The 27,455-nt window shown below is 39.9% G+C and overlaps 1 protein-coding gene across 1 annotated transcript; it reads left to right on the top strand.

The window, feature by feature from the left end:
- Window positions 1–138: 138 nt before the first annotated feature.
- ARHGAP20 (Rho GTPase activating protein 20) lies at window positions 139–27,455 on the top strand. The gene is made up of 8 exons (XM_064289550.1): window positions 139–205; window positions 2,115–2,303; window positions 12,373–12,551; window positions 13,956–14,117; window positions 17,871–17,998; window positions 21,794–21,983; window positions 23,167–23,281; window positions 24,417–27,455. The coding sequence occupies exons 1-8, from the start codon at window positions 139–141 to the stop codon at window positions 26,273–26,275; spliced, it is 2,889 nt and encodes a 962-aa protein (XP_064145620.1). The 3' UTR covers window positions 26,276–27,455.

Below are 27,455 nucleotides of genomic sequence, written 5' to 3'. Positions count from 1 at the left end.
TAGGTTACACGTTCCCTGAAGGTAGCTGTTAGACTGATTTAGCTAAAAATATTTCCTGATCAGTAAGTTCATTCACTATGCTTAACAGATACAGAGCAATTAAAATAAGGGACAGTGTCTGTGGCACATCTTGAGATGATGACGATGGTGGTGCTGGTGGTTTCTTTTAACAATTTTAAAGTGCTTACTATCCACCAGATAGCGTGTAAGGCGTATCCCAAGCATTATCTCCTGTAATCCTTCCAGTTACCTGTGAGGTCACTACTGTGTAATGCAGTATGTTTCAAGGGATCTGAATAATCTAAAACACCAAACTTTTCTATAAAATGTGTATCCTCAGCCTTAGATATAGCAACCCAGCATGTACATAGCTGAAGACAAAATTTACCATTTCAGGTTTGTTTTTTTTTTAATGTCTTTTTTTTTTTTTAAGTCAGTTGTCAATAACTAAAATTGTAATTCAAAATTAAATACTTTAAAACAATTGGCTTAATAAAATATACTAATTACAGCTATGTAGGTGGTAACTTTTATGCTTAAAACAGTTTTAATTAAATCCCATTGCTAGTTCTCACTAAATAACCATGGAATCACATAATTGTTATTTAGCAGCAATTCTTCATTGTACGCTTTAACGTGTTGTGCAGGCCTCAGCTGTAGATTAAACCCCATTGCTGTTCAGTTGATTCCAACTTACAGGGACTCTACAGGACAGAGTAGAGCTGCTAAGGAATGGCTGGTGGATTAGAACTGCTGACCTATTGGTTAGTAGCCATAGTTCTTAACCACTGTGCCACCAGGGCTCCTTCAATGTAGATTAGCTGCTGGTTATTCTGATGAATTTATTTCACTTTATTGCTATTATAGAAGCCTTTTTTTTTTGGCTAGGGGTGGGTGGGGGCTGTACCTGGAAGTTGTGGTATTACTTAACATTATCGGAACACTAACATCGTTTGCCTATGCCAGGTGAAAAGGGAAAGTAAAAGTTCACTGAGTTACATTCAATGATAAACCAGGAATAAAAGAAAGGGAGCTTATTGTTTGTACATAAAAACTGAAATCTACACCACAGTGGTCTTTGAGGAATATATTAAGAAAAAAAAAAATTTTGGAGGGGGGGATTTAATTATTTAGAGCACAAAAGAATAAAAAATAATGTTGCAGTCAATCTCAGTGTCCAAGATTTAGTTTTTTCAGTTGATAAATAGCTTTTTACATCTTGTTTCTGTATTCTAATGCCCTTCAGTCTCCCTTCTGGTTATTACCTGTGAACACCGACCTCAGAGGCCACGGTGGGAGGGAAGTATAAAATCAAACAAGCCAATCCCAATGCTCTTGAGTAACTCTCATTATGTAACTAATGAAAAATCTTTTTCAGACAGACACCTTGTGTTAGATAATAGTAATAATAGTGATGCTTGACATATATAGTTCTTTGTCCTTATTATTTAAATAATATTAACCACTAATGTTTACTTATTTGATCCTTATAACCCTGTGTCATAGATAAGGTAGATATTTTAAATCATGGATTTGAGGCTGAGAGGGTTCAAAGATTTACAGATCTAGTTAAAGGAGAAACTAAAAAAAGCAAACAAACCCCCATTGCTGTCAATACAATTCTGACTTATAGCAACCCTATGAGATAGAGTAGAACTGCCCCGTAGGATTTCCAAGGAGCAACTCGTGGATTTGAACTGCCGACCTTTTGGTTAGCAGCCAAACGCTTAACCACTATGCCACCAGGGCCCCAAAGGAGAAACTAGAGCATCTTAAATATTATTAGATGCAAACATAGGAAAAGTCAACATTATGCAAATCAAAAACTGATCTATACATTCCAAATAAGGTATATTTTAAAGATTTTCTTTCCTTTTTCATTTTTCTTTTCCCTTTGACACTGCTTTGGTAGGGCAAGTCACCTGCATTTTGTAGTGGTCTCCATCTGTAGGCTTGTACATGGTGATCAGTCAGTCAACACAAGGATCCTTTATACCAGAATTCCCAGAAGCAAACTGCAGTCCATTCCAGTGTGTAGCATACATGCTCACAGTAGGATGGGTCTGATCACACCAGTCAGCCTGCAGTCTACATTTAGGTTTTTCTCTGTATAGGGCATGAATATCCCTATGGAATTAAAATGAGCCATCTTCGAGACACGGTGCTTCTGACCCAGGGATCAAAGGACTCCACCTCCCCTTCCAACCCCCAAGAGCCCTTCCTCATGGAACAGCTGCCCCGAGAGATGCAGTGCCAGTTCATCCTGAAGCCCAGCCGCCTGGCAGCCACCCAGCAACTAAGTGGTGAGTAGCGTCTCCTCCTTCACAGAGCCATCTTTCAGCAGAAGTTCTCATTTCCGAAAGCAAACTTAGTACAAAGGCAAAAGACCTGCACTTCTAGCCAGGTGAGGCATTTTTTTCTTTCAAATTTGCAAAGTGTTTTGAAAAGAAAGATGTGGCGTTTTAGAAGAAGATGGCTTAATAAATCAGAGGCGGGCAGTACTGACTTGTAATCAGCAGCTTGCAGCAGAATAGCCTGTCCTTCTTTCTTCACTTTTCTTTCCCCTTTAACCTTATCCCCACTGCGCAGTCAAAGGCACCGTCAATGCTGCAGGTGGTTCAGTGCCTCCTTTGTACTGTAATACACTCCACCATGTGTCCCTCCCCGCCCCCCCCCCGCCACAGATGCTCACATTATAAAAAGGAGGCTGTCAGTGATGAGTGTCAGGAGACTCATGCCCTACCTGAATTTTGGTACTGATAGTGTGTGAAGTTGAAAATGATTTCCACAGAAGCCTCTCCATAGCCTACTGATCTAATCTGAATTCTTGGGAACATAGCTACCTCTTTATCAACCCTGTAATAAAGATTCAATATAGGAGAACCATCAATTCACCTAGCCCAGGATTGAGCATTAAACCCTCAGTCTCAAAGATTTGGTAAGAAATAGAACAAAATGGATACCAAAAAGAGTGCGTGGGGTAGTGGGAAATTGATGACGAATTTCTACCCCTGTCTTTGTCAGTTTTAGCCAACTGGGAGGTCCAGTGAAGAGTGGCATTGCCTTTTGCAAGTAAGCAAACCTGAACCTAAGTAGCCATAGGTTTAAAGGGATGGTGTGGACCTTGGGAGATCACTGAGGCCATGTCTGTGCTACATAATATGACAGCCCTGGAAAGATTATTGACATCATCTTCACAGCCTGAAATCCTTCATATGTGTGTGATTCAGTCGATGTAGCAGTCATGAAAGTAGCTCCTACGTTTTTAATCTCGTTGCAGAATGACCCTAAATTTTACAAAAAATGTGCATGCACTATCCAAACTTAGAGAGAAATCAAATCAGCATCTACACTCATTATAAAATTTTTTCTGGCTTTAAGTGTTAATACACACCAGCATTCTTTTAAATAGAGCCTCTGCTAATGCATTTAAAATTGTTTATAATTTTTATACTAAAACAACTATAGTTTCTGGAACATCTGCAGCAACAGCAGGAAACTGATTTCCTTTCACAACCCATTCATTTCAGAGTTTGACATTTTATGGGGCAAAAAGAGTTGTTACTGGCCTCGTTCCTCTTCAGCCAGTGTTTGCTTATTATGTTTTTCCTCCCTAGAAGCTCAGACGCATTCTGTCTCCCTCCAGCCTACTGAGTTCCACCACTTTTCTATCCATTAGTCCCCACCTATCTCTACTTCCCTCCTTATCCAGCCTAGATTCCATAGTCTCTCTCTTCAAATAACCTCAGCTTCCTTGACCCTCTTTCCTTCCTTCCTAGACACCTAGTAAAATCTCATCCCTAGATGAACTCTGAGCGTTGCTAGAGGAAATCATACAGCAACAGGGTAGGTTGGTATTACTATAAACTCATAATAACCAACCTCATGCGGACACTCTCTAAGTCTCTTTCCTGCTCCCTGAGTCAACTGTTTTATTCTCATCCCCTCACACGAGCACCTCCAACTCAGGTACTTTCTATGGATGACCTTGCCTCAAACGTTATACTTCATTGAAGCCATCAGTCAGGGACTCCCTCATCTTGCCTGTACAAGCTTCCCTTGCATATATGCCAATCATCTTCTCTCCTATAATGGCAAACGGAGCTATTGGACTGTAAGGCTGTTGACTGACATGTTGAGCCATTTTAAAGGGTCATTACAGAAATGCCAGTGGTTTTCAGCCCACTAAAACGTGAGCTTCAGGAAGGCAGGAATTTTTGTCTTTTTGTTCACTGCTTTATCCCCAGCACCTGAAACAGTGCCTGGCATATTTAAATAAGTACTCAATAAATATTTGTTGAATGAATGAATGAGTGAATAGGCCTGTTGTTACTGCTCATTAAAAATAGAAGGGAGCATTCATTGCCTTTGTAACTAGGCTGAGGAGAATCATATTCTTCTACTCTTCTACCTTAATCCCCATGTTTTTCAAAACCATTTCTCTTGGTCCCTTGTCAATTTTATTTTAATTAATTTGACCAATAATCAGGGGTCAGGAATCCTAAGGGTTTTATCCAGTGTTGCCAGTGGCTTGCTCAGTTAACTTGTAGGCATCCCCTATAGTTTCTGCCTATTGGAAGTTAGGGTAACAATGGTTCCAGCTGTAGATGACCCACGGTAAATGGGAAAGGGGTGGAGTAACTGTAGACCAATGGTGTGAAAGCCTGGCTGAGCATCAGAATCACCTGTGAAACAGTTTGTAGTTTGTTTTTGTGGGTTTTTTTAATCTTCCTTAGATTTCAATTTAAATGAACAACCACTAGGAAAACCGCTAATTTAGGTCAAGGTTGGCAGATATTTCCTGTAAAGGGCCAGATAGTAAAATTTGTAGGCCAAGAGGCAAATGAATGATAGTATGTAGCAAAACAAATTTCTACCAATTTTTTTATTGATGAAATTCAAAACCAAATAATAATAGAGTATAATTTAGTGTACCCCCACGTGTCTGTCAGTTTGTCATACTGTGGGGCCTTGCGTATTGCTGTGATGCTGGAAGCTATGCCACCGGTATTTAGATACCAGCAGGGTCACCCATGGAGGACAGGTTTCAGCTGAGCTTCCAGACTAAGACAGACTAGGAAGAAGGACCCGGCAGTCTACTTCTGAAAAGCATTAGCCAGTGAAAACCTTATGAATAGCAACAGAACATTGTCTGATACAGTGCTGGAAGATGAGCCCCCCAGGTTGGAAGGCACTCAAAAGATGACTGGGGAAGAGCTGCCTCCTCAAGAGTCTCCAAGATGGATGTCACAGGACATCTGAAACTTGCTCTTGAACATTGAGCAGCTAAGGCAAAAGGAAGAATTGATGAAGTAAAAGAACTGAACAGAAGATTTCAAAGGGCAGCTCGAGAAGACAAAGTATTATAATGACATGTGCAAAGAGCTGGAGATGGAAAACCAAAAGGGAAGACCACGCTCGGCGTTTCTCAAGCTGAAAGAACTGAAAGAAAAATTCAAGCCTCGAGTTGCAATAGTGAAGGATTCTATGGGGAAAATATTAAACGACGCAGAAAGCATCAAAAGAAAATGGAAAGAATATACAGAGTCATTATACCAAAAAGATTTAGTCGATGTTCAACCGTTTCAAGAGGTAGCATATGATCAGGAACCGATGGTACTGAAGAAGTCCAAGCTGCTCTGAAGGCATTGTCGAAAAACAAGGCTCCAGGAATCGAGAGAATATCAATTGAGATGTTTCAACAAACGGATGCAGTGCTGCAGGTACTCACTCGTCTATGCTGAGAAATATAGAAGACAGCGTCCTGGCCAACTAACTGGAAGAGGTCCATATTTATGCCTATTTCCAAGAAAAGTGATCCAACCAAATGTGGAAATTATAGAACAATGTCATTAATATCACAGGCAAGCAAAATTTTGCTGAAGATCATTCAAAAACGGCTGCAGCAGTATATCGACAGGGAACTGCCAGAAATTCAGGCCGGTTTCAGAAGAGGATGTGGAACGAGGGATATCATTGCTGATGTCAGATGGATCCTGGCTGAAAGCAGAGAATACCAGAAAGCTGTTTACCTTGACTATGCAAAGGCATTCGACTGTGTGGATTGTAACAAGTCATTGATAACATTGCGAAGAATGGGAATTCCAGAATACTTAATTGTGCTCATGAGGAACCTTTACATAGGTCAAGAGGCAGTTGTTCAGACAGAACAAGGGGATACTGAGCAGTAAAGTCAGGAAAGGTATATGTCAGGGTTATATCCTTTCACCATACCTATTCAGTCTGTATGCTGAGCAAATAATCCGAGAAGCTGGACTATATGAAGAAGAAGAGGGCATCAGGATTGGAGGAAGACTCATTAACAACTTGTGTTATGCAGATGACACAACCTTGCTTGCTGAAAGTGAAAAGGACTTGAAGCACTTACTAATGAAGATCAAAAACCACAGCCTTCAGTATGGATTGCACCTCAATATAAAGAAAACAACATGATAAACAGAGAAAAGATTGAAGTTGTCAAGGATTTCATTTTACTTGGATCCACAGTAAACAGCCATGGAAGCAGCAGTCAAGAAATCAAGAGATGCATTGCATTGGGTAAATCTGCTGCAAAGGACCTCTTTAAAGTGTTGAAGAGCAAAGATGTCACCTTGAAGACTAAGGTGTGTCTGACCCAAACCGTGGTATTTTCAATTGTATCATATGCAGGTGAAAGCTGGACAATGAATAAGGAAGACCAAAAAAGAACTGACACCTTTGAATTGTGGTATTGACGAAGAATATTGAATATACTATGGACTGCCAAAAGAACAAACAAATCTGTCTTAGAAGAAGTACAGCCAGAATGCCCCTTAGAGGCAAGGATGGCGAGACTGTGTCTATGTAATCTGGACATGTTGTCAGGAGGGATCAGTCCCTGGAGAGGGACATCATGCTTGGCAAAGTGCAGGGTCAGTGGAAAAGAGGAAGACTTTCAACCAGGTGGATTGACACAGTGGCTGCGACAATGAGCTCAAGCATAACGGCGATTGTAGGGATGATGCAGGATCAGGCAGTGTTTCGTTCTGTTGTGCATAGGGTCGCTATGAGTCAGAACCAACTCAATGGCACCTAACAACAACATAATTTAGTGTAATACAGATCTACTAACGATAAGGATTAGTACATTTTGCTTAAACGAGGTTCAAAGTTAGTGTTCCCTGTCATCAAAATTGATTACAAATATTCCGATCTGTAATGAAATTTTTTATGTATCTCATCTTTAAAAATGTCTTTTCATACAAGCAAAAGCCATTGCCATCGAGTCATTCCAACTCACAGCAACCGTATAGGAAAAGAAGAACTGCCCCATAGGGTTTCTAAGGCTGTAGTTTTTACGGAAGCAGAGTGGCATGCCCTTTTCCCTCAGAGTGGTTGGTGGGTTTGAACCACTGACTTTTTGGTTAGCTGGACCCCTTTTTCACACAGATAGGTACTGTCAGATACGGTTATCATTCTATAAGCATAATATTAACTGAACATATTTCTCTCTGGAAGGCAGTTATAGACTCCTAGATTCTTCCCTTGATATTTGCCTTTTAGAGTGTCATTTAACTGCAGATTAATCACTTCCAGTTAAAGGTTAGTAGAAGCTCCTCAGTTGTACAGTTAAATGGATTTTGAAATATAGATATCTCCTTTGCACTTGCATTGAAGTCCATAAAACACTGTCGAAACTGTAGTTTGAGTTCAGAAAATATATCTGCTGCAACTTTGTGTGGGAATGGAGATCTTGCTTCATGTTTTACCTTTTGACAGCTCAGGAAGTGTTTAAAGCAGCTTTACATTATTTATGATTAAACAACGTTGGTTGTCAAAATGACTTTACTGCAGTAAAAATTTTATAAATAAGCCCTGTTTTGCCTGGTAATTTTAGATTGAATTTATTAAGAAATATTACCAAGTCTGCAGCAAAAACTAATTTCCAAAACCAGTGTTCAATAATACTAGCGGATGAGAGCAGTTCTTGTTCATAAAAATTTCTACCTCAGCCCTCAACTCAAAAAATTTACCACTGCTAAGCCATTGACCTTATGTATGATATCACAAGTTTTCCTGTGGCTTACTTAGATCATTGTAACTCATTGGTCCCCAGTGAGAAGCTCTAGTGTTAACTGGGGACTCAGGATATTGACATTCAAAGATATGACCTCAAGACCCAACTGAAATAAATCTCACTGTATACGGTCGCTATGAGTCAGAATCAACTCGATGGCATCGGGTTTGGTTTCGTTTGATTTGGTTCTGCTTAACTAAAGCACGTTCTTTCTTCCTGTCCCTTCTGGGAAACCATTCTTTGTTCCTTCAGACAGGCAGTTGCCCCTTCTCTGTCTCCAGAGCACGTTATACAGCTCTCTAGTGTAACACATAAAAAAAATTACATTACTATCATTTATTTACATATCTACCTGTTTCATTAGACTATGAGTTTCTCAAGGCCCGGGATCTCATCTTTCTTCCATTCCCAGAAATTAGCCTGGAGTATAGAACACAGAAGAAGTGAATGATCCAATGGCTTAGTCATACCTGGTACAGAAGAGCTTGAGTGGAGCAGATGAGTCCTGTAGTTGATATGGGATCTGTTACGGGTGGGGACTCAGGTAGCCCTTGGGTTCCAGCCTGAGCTGAATTCAACTCCTAGTTCTGTTTCCACAGCTGACTCACCTTCCACATCTGCTTCAAACCCAGGACAAGCCTATAACTGGACTGAACTTTTATGGTGGGTGCTAAAATATAGGACACATCTTTTTGTTCTGCCTGTTTGCCCTATCATTCCAGTATCTTCCATATATATTTCCTGCCCTGGGGGGGAAAAAAAAAAAAGCATTCTTAATTTGAGGAGTCATATGGCCAGAATAAAATTTCTAATTAAAGTTTGTGTTGTTGTGATTGTTATTCTATGAGCACAAATTTTAGAAGTTGTACTTTTTAATATTCAGTTCCCTTGTTTAACCATGAAGAAACATTAGCCTGAATCTTGCCAGGGTTGTTTAGGAAAGCTAGATTTATGTGAATTTAGTATGTTTTGAATTTACATCACCCTTTTTTTTTTTCTATTTTTTTATGGCAATAGCATGTTTTTTCATCATCCTTTGACATTTAAGAAGTTAAAGTTATGCATTATAAAAGTTCTGTAGGAAAGCAAACTGGAATGATTTTTTTTCTTCCTCAGTTCCAGAGGGAACATGAACTTTCAGATTGAATGCTGTACCTAACAAAAGGCATGGCTAAGGCTGAAAGTATTTCTGATAAAGTACAGGACTCAATTCCTACTTTATCCTCTTTCTACACTCAGAGGAAAGCTAAGTATATAACTTTATGCTAGGGCATTCTTACAAAGTGTGTGAAAGCTAAACAAATAAATCTGATAGTCTTAGAAATAATAAAACCAGGTTAAATGTGGTTAAAACCAGACTGCATACAGCTGCTCACCATGTACATAAACTTGCCATATATTGCATCAAACATTCACACAGGTTGACATTGCTAGACATTCAAGAACCCCTCCTCCTGGATTTAAGAATGGGCTTGGTTTCCTTTTCTTTTTTAAAAAATGGCAGAGGTTGGGAATGTCACAGCAGGAGGAAAGTGCCTTAGTTAAGCAGAGTAGTGATATCTGCCTGAAGGCTGTTCAACCGGATGGAGAGTGGGCTTAGGGAGGGGTCCTCTTTGTGGGCAAGAGACTGGTGTCTTGGCACTGTGCATGGGGGAAGTTACCGAGATGGCTGTGCCTCTGCCCTGCACAACATAGTACTTTTCATACATTAGCCTGCTTAATCTTCTCAGTAAGCCTTTGAGGGGCAGGTGATATCAATCTAATTTTAAAGCTGAGGAAACAGACTGAATGCAGTTAAATAACTTGCCCAAATAAGTCTAACCAGACTCCTGACTCCAGAGCCCACAAATTTCACACCTGAGTGAGTGTACATGGATGATGTCCTTACTGTGAAGTGAAGTGCGCATGATGGTTCCAAGGCCTTTTGGTAAAATGTTACTTATTTATCTTCCCACAATTTGGGTTTTTCAGCATTGGGTTTAGGTAGATTATTCTGAGGAAGTAAAATGCTAAGATACATTCAAGCCAAACAATGTAAAAGATTTCTTTGAAATTAGCACTTAAGACTACTGAGCATGTCCTGTGCTTGAAAAGCTCCTTCAGCGTGCCACTGTCAGGGAGTGCTGGGGGCTAAACATCACCTCTGGGTAGCTTGGCGGGTATCACAGGAAACAAAGCCACACAGCCAAGGTAACGACTATTTCCCCTACGCCCTCACTGGAGAAAATGAAGTCAGACTATATGGGTGCCACCTGGGGATTATGGTGCCTCAAGTGTCCATTCATTTATCTTTAACTGCCAGGTGTTTGGAACCTTGCCCATGTCTGCATGCTTCAGGGGCCAGCCAGATATTTGGGCAGAGTTTATAAACGATATGTGGGTCTCCCACTATCTAGCTTTCTCCTTTCTGGGATTTCCTCCCTCAGTCTCCAGGTGCTATGGTTGCCTCCACCTCTGTCCTCTAGTCCTTCAAGCCAGTAAGAGTGCCAATTTCTCCAAATTTTAGTCACACAGCCTGGCATAGACTGGGGCTGGTCCCCAAGCTAAAAGCTGTAAGAATGGGAAGCTCACCAGTGCCATGCCATTTCCCTCTTCCAAGTGTTGTACTTTTAACCTCCAGTATCTGCCTTCTTTTGTCTACTCTTTAATGCTTTCAGGTAGTTTTTTTGTTTTTGTATTTTGTACAGTGTTTATAGTTATCTGTATATGTGTTTTGGATGGGGAGGTCTGAAAGGAGCTACTCAGCCATTTTTAGAAGTGGAACCTTAAAGAGTTGTCTTTTTGTATATCAAACCCTGTGCAGACCCACACCTTTCATGTTAAAAATAGACATTAACAACAACAAAAAAAATTCATTGTTTTCGAGTCAATTCTGACTCATAGCAACCCTATAGGGCAGAGTAGAATTGCCCCATAGAGCTTCCAGGGAGCGATTTTTGGATTCCAGTGGCCAACCTCTTGGTTAGCAGTTGAGCTCTTAGTCACTGCACCACCAGGGCCACAAAAGTGGACATAGATAACACTATTGATAGAGTCATAACTCACTGTTGACTTTCTTAGTTCTGCCTATTTTGTTCATCTAGTCTTTTCTCACCTAAAACTAGTTGCCATCAAGTCAATTCCAACTCATAGTGACCCTGTGTGTGACATAGAAAAACTTCTCCTTACTGTTTTCAGTGGCTGATTTTTCCAGAGTAGATTGCTAGGTCTTTATTCTAAGGTGCCTCTAGGTAGAGTCACACTTCTAGCATTTCCGTTAGCAGCTGAGCACATCAGCTCTCTGCATCACCCAGGGACTCCCATTTTCCCACCTAATCCCTCCTCAGTTCAGTTATTGTTCATGAATGATTTATTGAGCGGTTCTTAGTTGCAAGGCACCATGGTAGATGCCCTATTTTTTTAAATCTTGTTCAAAATCCACATCAAATGCAAACACCTCCAGGATCCCTCCTTCTCTCCTCTCAGATAGATGTGATGTGTCTTTTCTCTCAGTGCCTTTGATATTTTGTCCCTCCCTTATCACGCTTTATTTATTATTATACTTGCTTTCTCCCACCAGTCTTGTCCCCGACCAGATTGTGAACTTCACAATGGCAGGGACATAGTTGGACTCGTGTTTGCATCCGTCTCTTACCATGCTGCCTTACGCATACTTCTTAAAGTCAAGAACTGAAAAGATACATGGAAGTCTTTGCAGCTGGAAGAAGAGGAACTAAATGTAGGGCATGAGGCTTCCTGTCTCTGTCCTCTGAACAGGACATCAGATAATAAAACATTCTTTGTTTCTAGAAGACATTTTAATGAGACTTTATTTTTTCTTCTCCTTTTCTTGTTCTCCTCCTCATCCTGCTAACCCTCCTCACTCTCCTCTTCCTCCTTCCTTTTTTCCTATTTAATTGTTGACTAATTTAAATAAAAAATCAGTGCAAGCTCAACTTTTTTGTGTGCCTCCTCTCATCTTTAAAATAGAAAGACGTTTGTATTGGTGTGAAACGCCTTGTTCTTTAAGTCGTTAGAGTTCAGTAGGGAGTTTTTCCTTCACCTTTGAAAATCCAGGGCCGAAACACAAGTAAACTGACCAGGGCTGCCCTGAAAATGGATGGGAGAAGAACCTAAACATTTGATTCTTCCTTCACAGAGTCTTCCTTAATTTGTAAATTATTTTAATAAATTTCATAGGTTGAATTGTCAGTAACAAAGGACATGTATATGTATTTTTTCCCCAGTAAAAAAAATAATACCGCAAAATGGAAATGGTTAGAAATAAGGTTAAGTGATTTAAACTAGTTCTTCTAATAATCTCACTTCCTCTTCAGATTCCAGTCAGAAGACATTTAAAAGGAGGAGATCTATCATAAACTGGGCCTTTTGGCGGGGTTCGAGCACTCACCTGGACAACTTGCCCATGTCACCAACATCTCCTTTGCCAGGCCAGCTCTTTGGTGCTTCCCTGCCAAATATTTGTGAGAATGACAATCTGCCCAAACCTGTCTTGGTAAGTTTTATTTTGGTTTGTAACACTAATGGGAAAGGAAATTTAGAAAGGAGGAGCTCTGGGAGGTAAATCACTCCCCGAATGGAAAAATCACAGATACCCCTTGACTTTGGCTGAGAGTCTTTATTTTATTATTCCAAGAATAAAATCTGATTTAGCTCTTGTAGAATCATAAGGTAGACATAGTGGGAAGAGATAATCTATAGTCTTCTGGTTTCAGGGAAGAGCCACATAAGCCTGCTCTGATAAATTAGAATTTTCTCTGTAGATGGAGAATCCACATTGTCCTTCACATTTCTCTCAAATCCTCTTTTGAACTCCGCTATTCTGAAAGTCTCCTTTAATTAATTTGGCAACAGAAACTACTCAGTCTGAGACTTTTTAAAAATCTCACCTATGTTTTCTTTGTATTTCCAGTGCTTATACATAAAGACACATCCACTGGCATATATAGAATGTGTACATAGATTGTGTCAGAGGAAAGCTGCAGATTTTGTATTGTCTCCAGTTGATACACTAGATGGTCAGTGTTAAGCAATGTTTATTGAGTATTCAGTGTCCTCCAAGCACTGTACTAAATGTATGGCATTTTATGCTATATTAGGGATCTGTAAGTGCTAGATACTAGTCTAGACACTTTCTTGCTTATCCTTTACAACATATTAGGGTCTAGTTGTTACCATCATTCCTACTTGACAAATAAAGCCTCAGAACATTACCCAAGTTCACACAATGAATACATGGCATAAAGAGGTTTCAGATCCCATGGACTGCTTTTTCTACACTGCGAGCAGAGGACATAGAGACAGAAAGCAAGCAAAATGAAAGATTGACCAGAATGGACTATGTAACTGGAGAAAGCTTCCTGGAGGAAGTGACTTTTGAGCCTAATTTAAAAAAAAAAAGAAAAGTAAACACAGGAAATAGGAATAAAGTATGAAGTTGCATAAAGGGAAGGACAGGCAAGTATAGGAGTGTGGCAAAAATATTTCTATATTTTTTAGAGAATGACAAACAAAGAGCAGTGAGGTAGGAGAGAGACATGTCAACAGGGACCTTGAAGCAGTCAGAGAAATTTGATTCTAGAGTGATGGCTGTTGGTTCATTGAACAAAGGAAAATCTTTTTAAAGCAAGTAGTTAAGGTAGAATGTTCTAGTTGTTGATTATAAAGCAAGAATAAATTGGAGAAAAGAGATTTAGATACACCCCCCACCACCACCACCACCAAAAAAAAAACAAATTTCGCTTAGTCCTTCCAGCAGCACACCCAGCCCCAATCCTTCGGTGCTTTTACCCAAGCACACACTCGCCTCTGGCAACCGAAAGCGCAAGTGCGTGTTCCCTTGTTTGCATGTGTGAAGCACCATTTTGTTCTGTTTCGTTTTTCTTTGCTTTCCCCGTAGGATATGCTTTTCTTTCTTAACCAAAAAGGGCCCCTCACAAAAGGCATCTTCAGACAGTCGGCCAATGTGAAATCCTGCAGAGAGCTGAAAGAGAAACTGAACTCTGGAGTAGAAGTACACCTAGACTGCGAATCTGTTTTTGTGATAGCATCTGTCCTAAAGGTAGGAAAAGTTTGCCCTTCATCTACCTTATGGGTGTAGGTCTGTAGCAAGATGACTGCTTTCTTTCACTTTGAACCTTATTTCCATCAGCAAAGAACCATGATAGATTTAGAATCTGAAAAAGTGTAAAAACACCTCACAAAGTCAACATTGGACTTTAAAAGCCATCACCAATAATGTGGCATGTCAGATATGCTTTTTAAAAAAATTTTTTAGAGTGTGGCCCCCAGACACCCTTTCAGCTCGGTGATGAGATCACTCCTGAGGTTCACCCTTCAGCCAAAGGCTGAACAGGCCCATGGAACAAAACAAGACTGAATGGACTCACCAGCCCTGGGGCAGGGACTGGAAGGCAGGAGGGAACAGGTTGTTAACCAATGTCATAGAATAATGTGTACTAACTGTTTGATGAGAAACTAGTTTGTTCTGTAAACCTTCATCTAAAGTACAATAAAAATTTTAAAAAAACTTTTTTTCATCCCGTGCACTCTCCTGGTCTTCACTTCTGCCACCCATCCAAAAAATAAAAGTAAATTTTAAAAAATCAAAACATATACAGCATGTTTACCAAAGCAAACATCCTGCTTTGGAAGACTTCCTTACTGTCTCCTTCCTAACAAAGGCAAAATTTTCAAAAAATAAAATTTATTAAACCTTAAAAATAGGTATAGACATTTAACATACTAAACAAACATTGGCCTTGAAATTAAACAAGAAAAATTGCTCAGTGAGGCCAGTGAAAATTCCATTCATTTCCATAATCATGCCCACATATATTCCTTTCCCTGCCCCCTGATGCCTTTACTTTAAACGTGGAATGGGAATGACTCCAACATCTGGGATTTCTTTTACCTTTAGCACATTTGGCATTCTTTAACAACCATAGGAGGAGAGGAGGGATAAGAACCACAAGATTAATAAAGTCACATATATAGTTACAGAGCTCTTCTAAAATGTTATCCTCCCCACATTCTTGGAAATGCCTCACATTTTTGGGAAACCAGCTTTAAGCAGAGCTTTTGACCCTAGCAGTAGCTCCTGCAGACCAGCCCCAGGCTCTGATCTCCCAGCAGGGTTGGAAATGCATTGGAGCCAGGGATAGAGAAAGGGCCCAGCCTGCATCCCAGGTCCTGGAGCTTAAAAAAAGGAAATTCAGGAAAACTTGGGGCACAGCCTTCAGAGACACATAAAGACAGCTCTTGTATACCCTTACTCCAGACTACTACCCAGCACCTCACTGAACCTTATGTTGTGAGTTCATGAACAATCAGATGTTTCTCAGTAAATGAACTGTGTCTGTTCTTAACTCCTGTAGACCTTTGCAATAAAAAAATCACTCAGAAAAACTGGAGAGCTTGAGATAGCATCATCTAATCTGTTTTGCACTGGGTTAGTGATGACTGTAATCCTGGAGTACAATAAAGACGTGTTGGTGTACTTAACCAGATGTATATGCCAGGGATACATACACACAGTGAAGTTTTCCTTGTTTTTTTAATCAGAGAGTTTTTCTCCTATCTCTTAATTTAAGAAGCAAAGGCCTATGTTTTAGAAAATATTTCTTACTGTGCTCTCCTTTGCAGCACCACACTTGTTAAAATTTTGTGCTAAATTGCTGAGGCTATTTTTATTACAAAAAAAGCCTGGTTTTAGAAGAGTTCAATTGTGTCTCATATTGTAGAAATATTGCTTGTCCAGAAGTAACCAAAGAACAAAAAAGATCCAGACTATTGAGGAGACTGGTTACATGGATTCCAAGTAATTGAGGTTTTGTGATAGTGTTACTGTGTTTTTATACTCCCATTTCTTCCATGTGGTTGCAGAAACAGAGATATTTTTTGAGCTTTTTTTTTTTTTTGCTTTGTTTCTTGTTTTTAAGACTGTTTTGAAGCGGTCCTTAAGGTTTCCTTTAATTTTTCACTTATGGTGGATTTGCTTAAATATAAGCTTATTCTTCAAACTACAATTGGAAGAAAATTGTTTTAGACTCTTTATAGCTTTGATCCATCCGGCCTTTGAAGAGAAGTTCATATTTAATCCTGCAGGAAGCACATCCCAAATGAACTGGGGAGTTCTGCTGGTGACCCGGCTCTGGTGCTGGCTGGGAGGAGAATTCCCTTTGAGTGCTCTGAGTTGGTGATTGTCATTCCGAACCAACTCTCCCTTCCTTTCTTAGCTATGATGGCAGTTGTATTTCCTCACTTGTTTTTGCAGCTGCAGAAGAGTTCACTGAGATGTTACCAGTCATTATCTTTCAAGTGTAGGTTTAAGATTTAATGATGTTTTTCTTCAAGGCAGATCCTGATTTTTTTTTTTCCAGGAGATCCAAAAAGAGAGCTATTGTCACTACCTCATTTTGAAATAACAAATTTTGCCTCTCCTCAATCTGACTTGTAAAGTGGGTGCAGCAGCTAAAATTAGTTTGGAATGATGAAAAGTCAGTAGATTTACCCCCCAAAGTGATAACTTTCGTGATGATAAATCTGAATCACAAGCATGCCAGGTACATTTCTACTGGAAGATATAATAAGGGAAAGAATTTGAATCAGTTCATCTTGCTACTTGTTAACCACACTTTTAAAAATGTATGAAAATAGAGTGACATAACTATATAGAGGTTTTTTGTTTTGTTGTTTCAGTTATCTTAGAATCTCGTTACAGTTGGTCTTCTTTTGCCCCCCATTAATAATCTGGCATATGATAAATACCAACAGTTTAGCAGTGACTTAAGGATACAGCTCTGTTATGGCGGGAACCGTGCTTGGCATTGAGGTGCACAAAGATAAAGATTAGGGTATGTCCCTGCCCTGGACAGCTGATGAGCAAGTGGGAGACACGCACACATAACCAGCTAACTGTAACAATACGTTATCAGAGCTTCCAAATCAGTAATATAAACACAGCATAAAAGTAACACGTTGCATATTGCCTTTTGTAAGGCAAACGGATAAAGTTGTTGATTTGGTTTTTTTGCAAGAGTTAAAGTTGCCCAGTTGCCAACTTTTGCCTATCTCTATGCTATAAGCAGGAACTTGCCAGAGAGCAGCCAACCATGGGTACAATACTTAGACGTTAAATTGAATTTAATAATCTTGGTGTAGGTTAGACTTTGAAACCTTGACCTTGTTAATACTATGCCAAAAGCAACATGCAGAGTTGTCCTAGATTGGAAATGAATGTAGAATTAGAACCAAATTGAGTTTACTCTTAAGGCTTTTGTAAACAGAGGTCAAACAACAAACACCCTTGGTCATACCATGCTTGTGTCATTGTCTGTTTACCACACTCAACCCTGCCAGTGGTCTCTACAGGATAGGGCTCCGCAAGGCCAAAAAGGATACGCATATACAGTGAACATGTTGTTTAGTGTCCATCAGGCACAGGGGTGCTGCCCAAGGCTTTCTCCCTCCAAATATATGAGAACCCTGCTGTGGGGAATACAGGGAGAAACCCTAAGTACCTCTGATTGAAACCCTGGTGGCATAGTGGTTTAGTGCTACGGCTGCTAACCAAAACGTCAGCAGTTCAGATCCACCAGGCACTTCATGGAAACTCTATGAGGCAGCTCTACTCTGTCCCATAGGGTTGCTATGAGTCGGAATTCACTCGACAGCAACAGGTTTGGTTTTGGTTTTTGGACCACTGGATAAAAGGGACTTTGTTTTATTCATTCTGGTTGGAATTGTACACCAATACCACTGGATAACGGGGAGTTTGTCTTATTCACTGTTCTTTCCCCGGCACCTCGAACAGTGCCTGGCACATATCAGTAAATATGTACAGAATGATTGCATAAGTGATCACCAGATGGTGAACTTCACAGACATCCTGGTACACTTCCTGGAACTAGCTATTACTAGAAGAGATGTCGGGCTTTTTAAGTGAAGCTAGTGAAAGCAGTGTGTTAGTGAAAGCAGTATACCTTGTAAATTGGCATGGGGATGTGATCACTTCTCTGCAGTCTAGCATAGAAGAACTTAAGCTAAAATATTCAGACTGGTTGTATGGTATTAAGAATCATTCAGCAATTCTTCAGCCCTATAAAATAAGTTAAATTTTCCAGGGCACCAATTAGTAAGTTTATGTCTTGGTTACCTAGTGCTACCACAACAAAACATACCACAAGTGGATGTCCCCAGCAAACAGGAATCTATTTTCTCACCATTTCAAAGGCTAGAAGTCCAAATCAAGGCATCAAATCTGGGGGAGGGTCCTTCTTTATATATAGCCCCAGAAATTCCTTGACATCTGTCATCATGTGCCCACCCTCCCGCCCCCCCCCCCCGCCCCGTGCATCTCTGAGTCTGTTCTGCTCTTTTTATAACTCAGAAGCGATTAGGTTTAGGACCCACCCTACTCTGTTATGACCTCATTAACACAACAGAAGAAAAACTATTTCCAAACAGGGTCGCAGGGCTTCAGTACACATTCTGGAAGGACACGATTCAATCCATAACAGCTTGCATTTATACTTTTGTTACTCCAGAGTTCAGGGGCTTGAAGTTGTAACATATCTAAACTTTCTTCTTTTTCTAAGGGCATATACATTCCAATCCAAGGAGTTGTAAGGGAAAACCTGTGTTAGTATATTACCAACACTTGGCACTTTCAAGTCTGCAGAATTGAGCTTATGTACCATTTAAAGAAAGGAATAGTGAAGCTATAATGAGAGTTGTTTTCTTCTAAGAAGTATACACCCTAAGACATCAGACCCAGGCCTGGCTTGTGTGCAGAGGTGTTTTAGCTTTAGTTATTGTTGCTTTTTGTTTTAGAATTTTTCTTTCTAGAAGTTAAGTGTACTGGGGCTAAAATATGGAAGCAAAATATGTATTTCTGTATGGGGGCGAGAGATTTAGGATGGTTTACTGCCAGACTCTGCCATGTTGTTCTGGTTTGCTACAGTGTAGACACACAGGAGGTTGCAGTTCAAACAGATTTTCCTTTATCTTTCCCACCATAGTCAGGACTCTGATTATCTCTCCAGTTTTTGTTAGAAAAAATCAAAGCACATGTCTCTGTGTGTGCAGGTCAGTTGGCACAGAGCTCTATGTATCCAAAGAAGGGCGGCCTTAACTGAATTTTTCAACAAAATGTTTTCTCTCTTAATTTCTCCAATATATATTTGGCATGAAAATAATGATTTGAAATATTTGTTTTTCCCCCTATGTAAGGATTTTCTACGGAATATTCCAGGAAGCATTTTTTCATCAGCTCTCTATGATCATTGGATCTGTATAATGGATCAAGGCAATGATGAAGAGAAAATAAATACAATCCAAAGGTAATTATTCTAATTGGACCATGTCTCAAAAATAGTTTTTTTTTTAAAGCTTATATTTTAAAGACTTCTCTAGTAAAGTAATGACATCTACCAAAGTCATGTCCAAAGGAGCCAATTTAAGAGTAGACTTATGCTAGCTGCTGTCATTGTAATTTTTGTTTTTTCCCTCTGATTTTATTAATATGGAATACCTGGCCATTGTACGCCTTTTGTATATCTGAAACTGGTAGGAGTTGAAATCCATTAGTCCAGTAGCTAATGTTGTAGGCCCAATCTACAGTTTTATGATATTAATTTGGTAAATATTTTACTAACCAGACAACTCCTTATATATATCATTTAGCAATGGAATTCATACAGAGATAAAAGACCTATTCCCTCCCCTCAAGGAACTCACAGTTGGATAGAGTAGAGAGTGGAATACAATGAGAATTACAGTCACAGTGCAGACAATCAGTGCTATGAAAGAGACGTGGGGGTGTAGTGGGAGCACAGCAGAGAGGCAGCCACCCAGGAGGAAGTGTCGAGGAAAAGGGGAGAGTGATTGCCAGGTCCCAGTCTGATCAAAAAGGATGCATTGTCTATACTCCTGTACGGGAGGTTGCTAGCCTAACGCCACACCTCACCTCCTGAATGTTTCTGTTATAAGAGAATAGGAAAGAACCGCCCTTTAACACAGACTCCCAAGCAATACATCCAGTTCCGTGAAAACCCAAGAATCCCAGTAGCACTTATTTGTACATGCTTGCTTGGAAGATTTTTCTTAGCAACGTTCAAATGTGAATTATTACCTACGCACTACTGGTAGATGTTTTTTTTGCCAGTAGAAGAACATCGTGCAGTTGTGAAAGACACCAGAAACCAAGGCCATGTAACACAGTATCACCTCTGCTTCCACTATAGTTTGGCAGAAACCATTCAGATAATGAGCATCAAATTCTATAAAATTTTGTATCCTATAAACTGTTAAAGGATGATATTTTTAAAAGGTAAAATGACTTTCAAACAAATATGAAATGAACACGTGAAAGATTTTATTTAAATCAATGATGAGGGGATCGGTAAGATGTTACAGCCAGTTCAAAGAAAATTTTAAAGTACCACAATTTATATAATTCAATCAGAAATGCTGAAATGAATTTAAATCGATGCAAAACTGGCTTTTTCTACAGAGGAGGTAGGTGAGTTAATTGTTCCTCCTTTAGACAGAATTTTCAAGTCTAGAGACAAGTATTATGTTCATAGCTATCAGTTATCTACAACTTACAGAGCTATAAAATAGCTCAAACTTAAAGCCACCATAGAATCAGATAACCCAAAGGGTGTGCTAGACAATGCCTTATTTTCCATTGGACACGCTCAGTAATCTTTTGTTCCATTTCAAAGTTCTTCATAATTTGTCCTTAGAAAATTGTACTGGTTGTCAGCCCATTGAACTGAAGGAGGACTCTGCTATTTGTGCACCATGAGTCAGATTATTCTTTTTCCCCCAGGTTGCAACTTCTTGTTGAAAAAAAGCAATAACCATGAATATCAACTTGGAAACATAAAACATGTTTTATAAAAACAGAGAACTAGAGATAGATATATAGGTATAGATATAGATGTCTATATATAAGTTTTCTCGTATGCATATATATTTTCTGCCATTCAGAAAACATATTTATATATATAAACATATATCTGTTTCTATATAAATATGTTTTCTGAATGGTAGAAAAATTCACTTCACTGAATCAAAATTGAAAAATCCCTATCCATTACAAAATGGGGACAGTGGAAAATACATTATTGTAATCTAGACTTAAATATGAAAGTGATACAGCAATATAAAGACATATGGACCAGAATTGACCTTGGCGGCTGGTAGAGCAGAGTGTAAGCTCTCAAAGCAGACCTGGAGTTTTAGTAGCTGAGGTTTGGGTTCTCATCAAGAGACAGCATTCCTGTGTGCTGCTTGGAAATAAAGGAGCACTTAAATCGACTCAATGGCAACAGGTTTAAGTTTAATTACTGTTTGATTTCATCAGAAATCTTTTGGGGGTTTCATTTGAGAATATTCTGAAATGTTATAGGATTTGCCTAAGTTAAAATACATTGTCTTAGTTTCAGGGAAATATTTCAAGCACCATTTTTTTACAAGGCATATTTTTGCATTCATTTATATTTGCATTGGGTTGTAAAGACAATGTACAAATATGTGTGTGTGTGTGTATCCCCAGTGCTTATATATAGGCAGTCCTCACTTTGCATGGTACCATGTTAACTGAAACTCTTTCATATCTGAACAGTATTTTTGCTTTGCCTGGTTCTTCATGTCAAGTGGGGGTTGCTTGTATTTACAGATTTGTTAAGTGAAACGTCTGGGTTAAAGAGCACATTTTTCTGCCTTTAGGCTATTAGACCAGCTTCCGAGAGCCAATGTTGTTCTCCTAAGATATCTTTTTGGAGTATTATACAACATTGAGCAACATTCTTCATCCAATCAGATGACTGCGTTTAATTTAGCCGTGTGTATCGCTCCGAGCATTCTTTGGCCTCCTACTTCTTCCAGCCCAGAACTAGAAAATGAATTTACAAAAAAGGTAATGAAGTTTTTCATTTCTGTTCCCTGGGGAACTGAGTCCCCATTTTGAACCTCAAATTCAGGGTATAAATTCCAAAACATGTTTTCTTAAATACCAGAATTACACCTCCATATAAATTTGAGTTCACTGGCTATGGAGTGTTTTATCCTATCCTGGTAGACTATGGGAAGGTGTTTTGTTAAGTATAAAAGTTATAACAGTTTGATTACTTCTCTTATTAAGGAGGGTAAACATTACAACTTACTTAAAACAATTGCCATAATTAAAAAAAAAAAAAAGCAAGAGCTTTGGAGCTAGACAAGCCAGGATTCAATTCTCAGCCCTGTCACTTGCCAGACATACAATCTGGGTCAAAGTTAACAACAATTGATCCAAAGTTTCCTCATCTAAACGATGGAGGTGGTGATAATTACTATTTCATAAAGTAGTTACTTGAAACCACGTACCTGGCAGTTAATAAGAGGCTTGAGGGTATTAATTCCCTTTACTTCTAACATTCCACTGGTCCCTGCCAATTACGGCACCTTCTGAGAATTGCTCAGCTACCATCTTTGCCTCTGCTATCGGGGCAAGGAAACTATTGAAAGGTCCCGCTATATCTCAGTGGAGGCACAAAGTATCCCAGTAAAATCTTCTGTCTTCCCAAACCATTTCCTGTTAGGAGCCAGAAGGAAGGCTGCATGGGACTGTAGCGAGGCAGAAGACAAGTTTCCCCCCCAGTTGCCTCTCTCCTTCACAGCACATCCACAGAGGGCGCCCTCTTCCCAACTTTATAACAGCCTGCTTTATATAAGAAGTTTTATCAGTTTATCTAATTGATGCTTTACAATTTTTAATTAAAAAATATATTCTTCACACCAAACACTCTATAGAGGTTACTTGAAATTACCTTAATTTTTAAGATGGAGCCATTGGTATAAAAATGATAACATTAACCAAAGGCCACAAATAGTAACTTTAGTTCACTGATTAAAATTAATGTAGTTTTTGTGCCCCAAGGACTCTTGAAAGCATCATTGTTTTTTAGGGGAAACTGCTTTGTGTGTTTACATTATCAGATCTGAAGTTTCTCAGAGTTCTTGTACATTTTTTTAATTAGAATCAGGATTCATGTATGAAATATGATTTATAAACATGCTATATGAAAAGCAGCACTTCATTTTTGTCCTTTTTCATATAGGTTTCTCTGCTTATACAATTTCTGATTGAAAATTGCTGTAGGATATTTGGAGAAGAAATCACTTCCCTCTTGGGAGAGATTTCAGTGAGATGTGATAATAGAGAGAATGCCTCAGGTACTGTAAATAATTTGATTGATTCTTGTGAGAAATAGACCAGATGTCTGTGTGGGTCTGGTGGAAGATGCCAAGGCAGTGGTTGTCCTGGAGCAGCTGAGGTGAGGGGAGCACCAGAGCTGGGTCAGTGGGGCCCAGGCCTCTGCTCCTTCCTCAGAAGGCCCACAAACAGGTCAGGGCATGTTTAACACTGTGGTGGGATTAAGAATCTTAAAAAATGAGGTCTCAGACTTCAAGATGTTGTTAGTAGCAACATGCTATGTTATGTTACAGTTTGAATCTTTTTTTTAATGGAACTTTACAAGGCACTTTAATATGTATAATAGAACTGCTGTGGTAGAAACTGGAGTGGAAGGCCCAGATCCCTGGCTGGTTTTTTTTTGTTGTTGTTGTTTTGTTCTCCTTCCCCTCAGTGGTCCCTGAGACACTTCAGAGTTCTGGTATGCTATGAAATAGGTTTAAGACAACTAAACATCATAGAGGGTGGGTGTTGAAGACATATGAGTATGAATCCCTACACCCCCGATTACTAGTTATGTTATCTTTGGCCAGTTATTCTTTCTCACTGAACATCAGTATCTTAATCTATAAAATTTGGTAGTAGTAATGTCTAACTTTTATGGTTGTTGTAAAGATTAAATAAGGTAATAGACGTTAAAGGACTTTGTAAAAGAGAATTCGATAGAGTTAGTGAAAGGTTTCCCAAAGACTACCAAAAAGACTAGAGTTAATTATATGTAAAAAAAAAAACAACAAAACTATGTAGCCACCATTAATCCATATTAGAAGAGACAGTCTTTTTCACCTGGCATTGGCTCCTTCATATTTTTACCATCACTTAGTATTATGACATGCCCTCATTGCTTTGAGGAAATACTACTTAAGAAAAGGCCATTTTATCAGGCACTGAGATGAATCTAATACACTCCAAGCATTTTTTTTTTTTTTAATTCCACACTGACATTTGGAAAGACTGTGAAGGATCCTTTCATTCACGAGAGTAAGAATCTGAATACATGAAAAGAGAATTAAATGTAAGCATCATAGTTTGTTTTTAAAATAAATAGGTGTGTAAAGCAGCATGGGCTTAGTTGCGGTAAGGAAAAATGTTAATCCTGGTTTGATTTTTTAACAGATATTTCCTGCTTCCAGCTGAATGACTCCTCCTATGACAGCTTGGAAAATGAACTCCATGAAGATGTTGACGCTCCATGTAGTGACTTGGTAAAGAAGCTCAGTCAGGGCAGTAGGAGCATGGACTCTGTCTTAACCCTCAGTGACTATGACCTAGATCAGCCTGAGGCGGAAGGCCTTTTAGCCCTGAGCGACTTTGACTTAGACCATTCTAAAGATGATGACGTTCAAGTGAAACCGCCCCCTGAATCCAAGCTGATGAGCGTTTCAGCAGTATACGCAAAGGTCCCGCCGAGCGACCGTGCCAGGGCCCCCTCCAGCGTGTGCACTCCCACCTGCCTGTCTACAGCGGCAGCAGATGCTCCCAAGAGCCCGAGGCGACACCGGCGCTGCTCAGAGCCCAGCATCGACTATCTGGACTCAAAGCTTCCCTATCTCAGGGAGTTTTATCAGAAAAAGTTACGTAAGTCCAGTTGTGATGCAATTCTCTCTCAAAAAGATGAGGACTACATGAAACAGACTCAGCCCCTCCAAGAAGAGAGTAAGGCATGTTTTAAGCGGAATTTAGTCACAGGCACTGATATCAGCAAGAAAAATGCCACTAATCAAAATGTTAAAAAGAAAAGCTTGTCCAGTAATGAAGGACATCGTGTGAAACTCTTCCCTAAATCCAAGCCAGTGGCCATTTCTGTGGCACCTTACAGTGGCATGTCCCTACAGGATCATTGCAGGACCCAGCCCATAAATGCAGATACACCGGGATACTCCCCACCACACACAGCAGATGCCCTCAAGAGTTCAAGGATGCACCGGCGCTGCTCAGAGCCCAACATAGATGACCAGCATTGCAAGCTGACGTATTTCAGGGGGATTTATTCAAAGAAACAACATAAAACCAGCTGTGAAACTGGTCCTTTGCATGGAGAGGAAGATTATCTCAAGCGGCACAAGTCTTTACAAATGGAAGGGCAAAAACTTATTAATCAGAGCTTGGTCATGGGAATCGAGATAGGCAAGAGTAGTGCCACACACCAGAACACTGAGAAGGTTTTATCCCCAAGATTAAACATTTGCCCCAGCACTAGTTACTCCAGCTTATCCTCCCCAGGCACTTCCCCTTCTGGCTCATCAGTGAGCTCCCAGGACAGTGCTTTTTCTCAGATTTCTGAACACTCCATGTTTACCCCCACTGAAACCTCCTCTCCCATTGATTGCACTTTTCAGGCTCCGAGGAAACAGGAAGAGCTTTCTTCTGACTTTAGCAGTTCCAGCCTTGTTTCTCTAATGCCCAGTTCCTCATCAGGGCAGGCCAGCAACTACCTGGCTTATCCAAAAAAGGACACTGTAGAGTGGCATTCACAATTACATTCTGTAACTCTTCACCCCAGCACATGGTTAAGAAACGGTGTGGCCAGTTTGAAAAACTGGTCCCTCAAAAAGAAGGCAAGGGCATCTCGACCAGAGGAAAAGAAAATATGTTCTCTGAAAGGACCCATAGAGCCACCTCCATATGATTCCGGTTTTCGAGAAGCCAACTTACTGCAAGAGAGACAGAAAGACATATCCCTGAGGGCAACTGAAGGACTTGGAGCTGGACAGACAAGCCAGTGGTATAGTTCTTACCCCTGCCAGGACTCAGAAAAACAGTGTAGCTCTTCATTCAGCCTCATGGAAGACAGACTCAAGTTTTGTAAGAAGTCACACAAGGAAGTAGAGGATGGTGGTAAGCACTCTCCTGGTCCTCTACCTTGTGAAAGGTCCTCACCCAGCTCTTTGACTGTGGATGATGTGTCCAGCCCAGAATCGGGGACTGCAATAGTTTGCGATGATGGGGACAGACATTTAACCAAAGACATTTAGCCACAATAAGAATCTGATGTCTCCAGGAATAGGAGCTGGGCTAATTTACAACATAAAGACAATTATTATTATGACCCCTTTATATAAGATACCTGGGATAGGTAGCATAAGGATAATCATTGCTAGGACTTACGACAACCAAAGGGTTCTCTTTACATGAGACTACTTGGCAAAAAATTTATTCTCAAAAATTTGATCACCTTAGTGTTTGGGAGGCTTTCCCTTATTTTGGAGCATGGGGTTGGTCCCGTCATGTATTTTTAGACGTACTAACAGATGACTAGAGGAAGCAAAGCAATCTTCTGTTGAGGAAATCCACCTTGTGTGAATATCCTGTGAGATTTGTTGCCTGAGAAGACCAGGGTAACATAAATTAAAGGTAAGGGACAGGGGAGAGAGGGAAAGGGTGCAGAAAAGCCATCCACAATCCATGGAGTATTTTTAATAAAATAAGTAGGTGAGAAAAATACCACTAATCAAAGCATTAAGAAGAAAAGCTTATCCAGTAATGAAGGAAATCATGTGAAACCTTTTCCTAAACCCAAGCCAGCGGCCATTTCTGTGGCATCTTATAGTAGCCCTTAGAGGATTGTTCCGGGAACCAGCCCATTGATACGGCTACGCGGGAGGAAAGTAGAGTGATTCAAGAGCCATGGGCACCACAAGAGCGTTTTTTGCTGGTTATGCTGCCTGATTTGTTTTTCCATTAAAGTGCTGTATTGCTTTTTAAAGCCTCCAAGAAACAGAGCTGTCAAGAGAAACAAAGAAATGGTTGCTCATATCAGTGTCCTTTGCAGAGGCGCCCGTGCTGGAAACATTCTCTAGAAAGACACCTGTTTAAAAGATGCCGTCACCAACATTTGATCCAAGCATGACTCCTTTTTGCTGAAGTGTTTCTCTGCAGTCCTGCCTCATAGGTTACAGTCAGCTCAGAGAAATTACATATAAATCATCCATTTCTAATTGCTGTAGTTTGGCAGTTGAGAGAGCCATTTAGAGACCAGCAGGTTATATGCAGTCACAGACTAGAATACCCATCAAAGTGGCTGCCAAGCCGTCTTCTCAGTCATTGGCTTTAGGTTTTCTTACCTTCAGAAGTTTTTCCGTATTTTTGTCCCAAATAATTCATGGCTTATGGATGGTTTCCACCCCATTGGTTTATTTGATAACCATGGACGCT

Source organism: Loxodonta africana, chromosome 7, assembly GCF_030014295.1.
Source record: "Loxodonta africana isolate mLoxAfr1 chromosome 7, mLoxAfr1.hap2, whole genome shotgun sequence".
In the NCBI taxonomy this organism is placed as follows: domain Eukaryota; kingdom Metazoa; phylum Chordata; class Mammalia; order Proboscidea; family Elephantidae; genus Loxodonta; species Loxodonta africana.
The sequence above is the reverse complement of the archived record's forward strand: the minus strand, read 5'-3'. Positions and strand labels throughout refer to the sequence as shown.

Bases quoted from the DNA above. Each gene is read 5' to 3' on its own strand.
- ARHGAP20 (XM_064289550.1), top strand. From the start codon at position 139: ATGACGATGGTGGTGCTGGTGGTTTCTTTTAACAATTTTAAAGTGCTT. The intron at 14,118-17,870 runs GTAGGAAAAGTT...CACCTCGAACAG, and splicing joins TGATAGCATCTGTCCTAAAG to TGCCTGGCACATATCAGTAA. The intron at 23,282-24,416 runs GTACTGTAAATA...ATTTTTTAACAG, and splicing joins TAATAGAGAGAATGCCTCAG to ATATTTCCTGCTTCCAGCTG.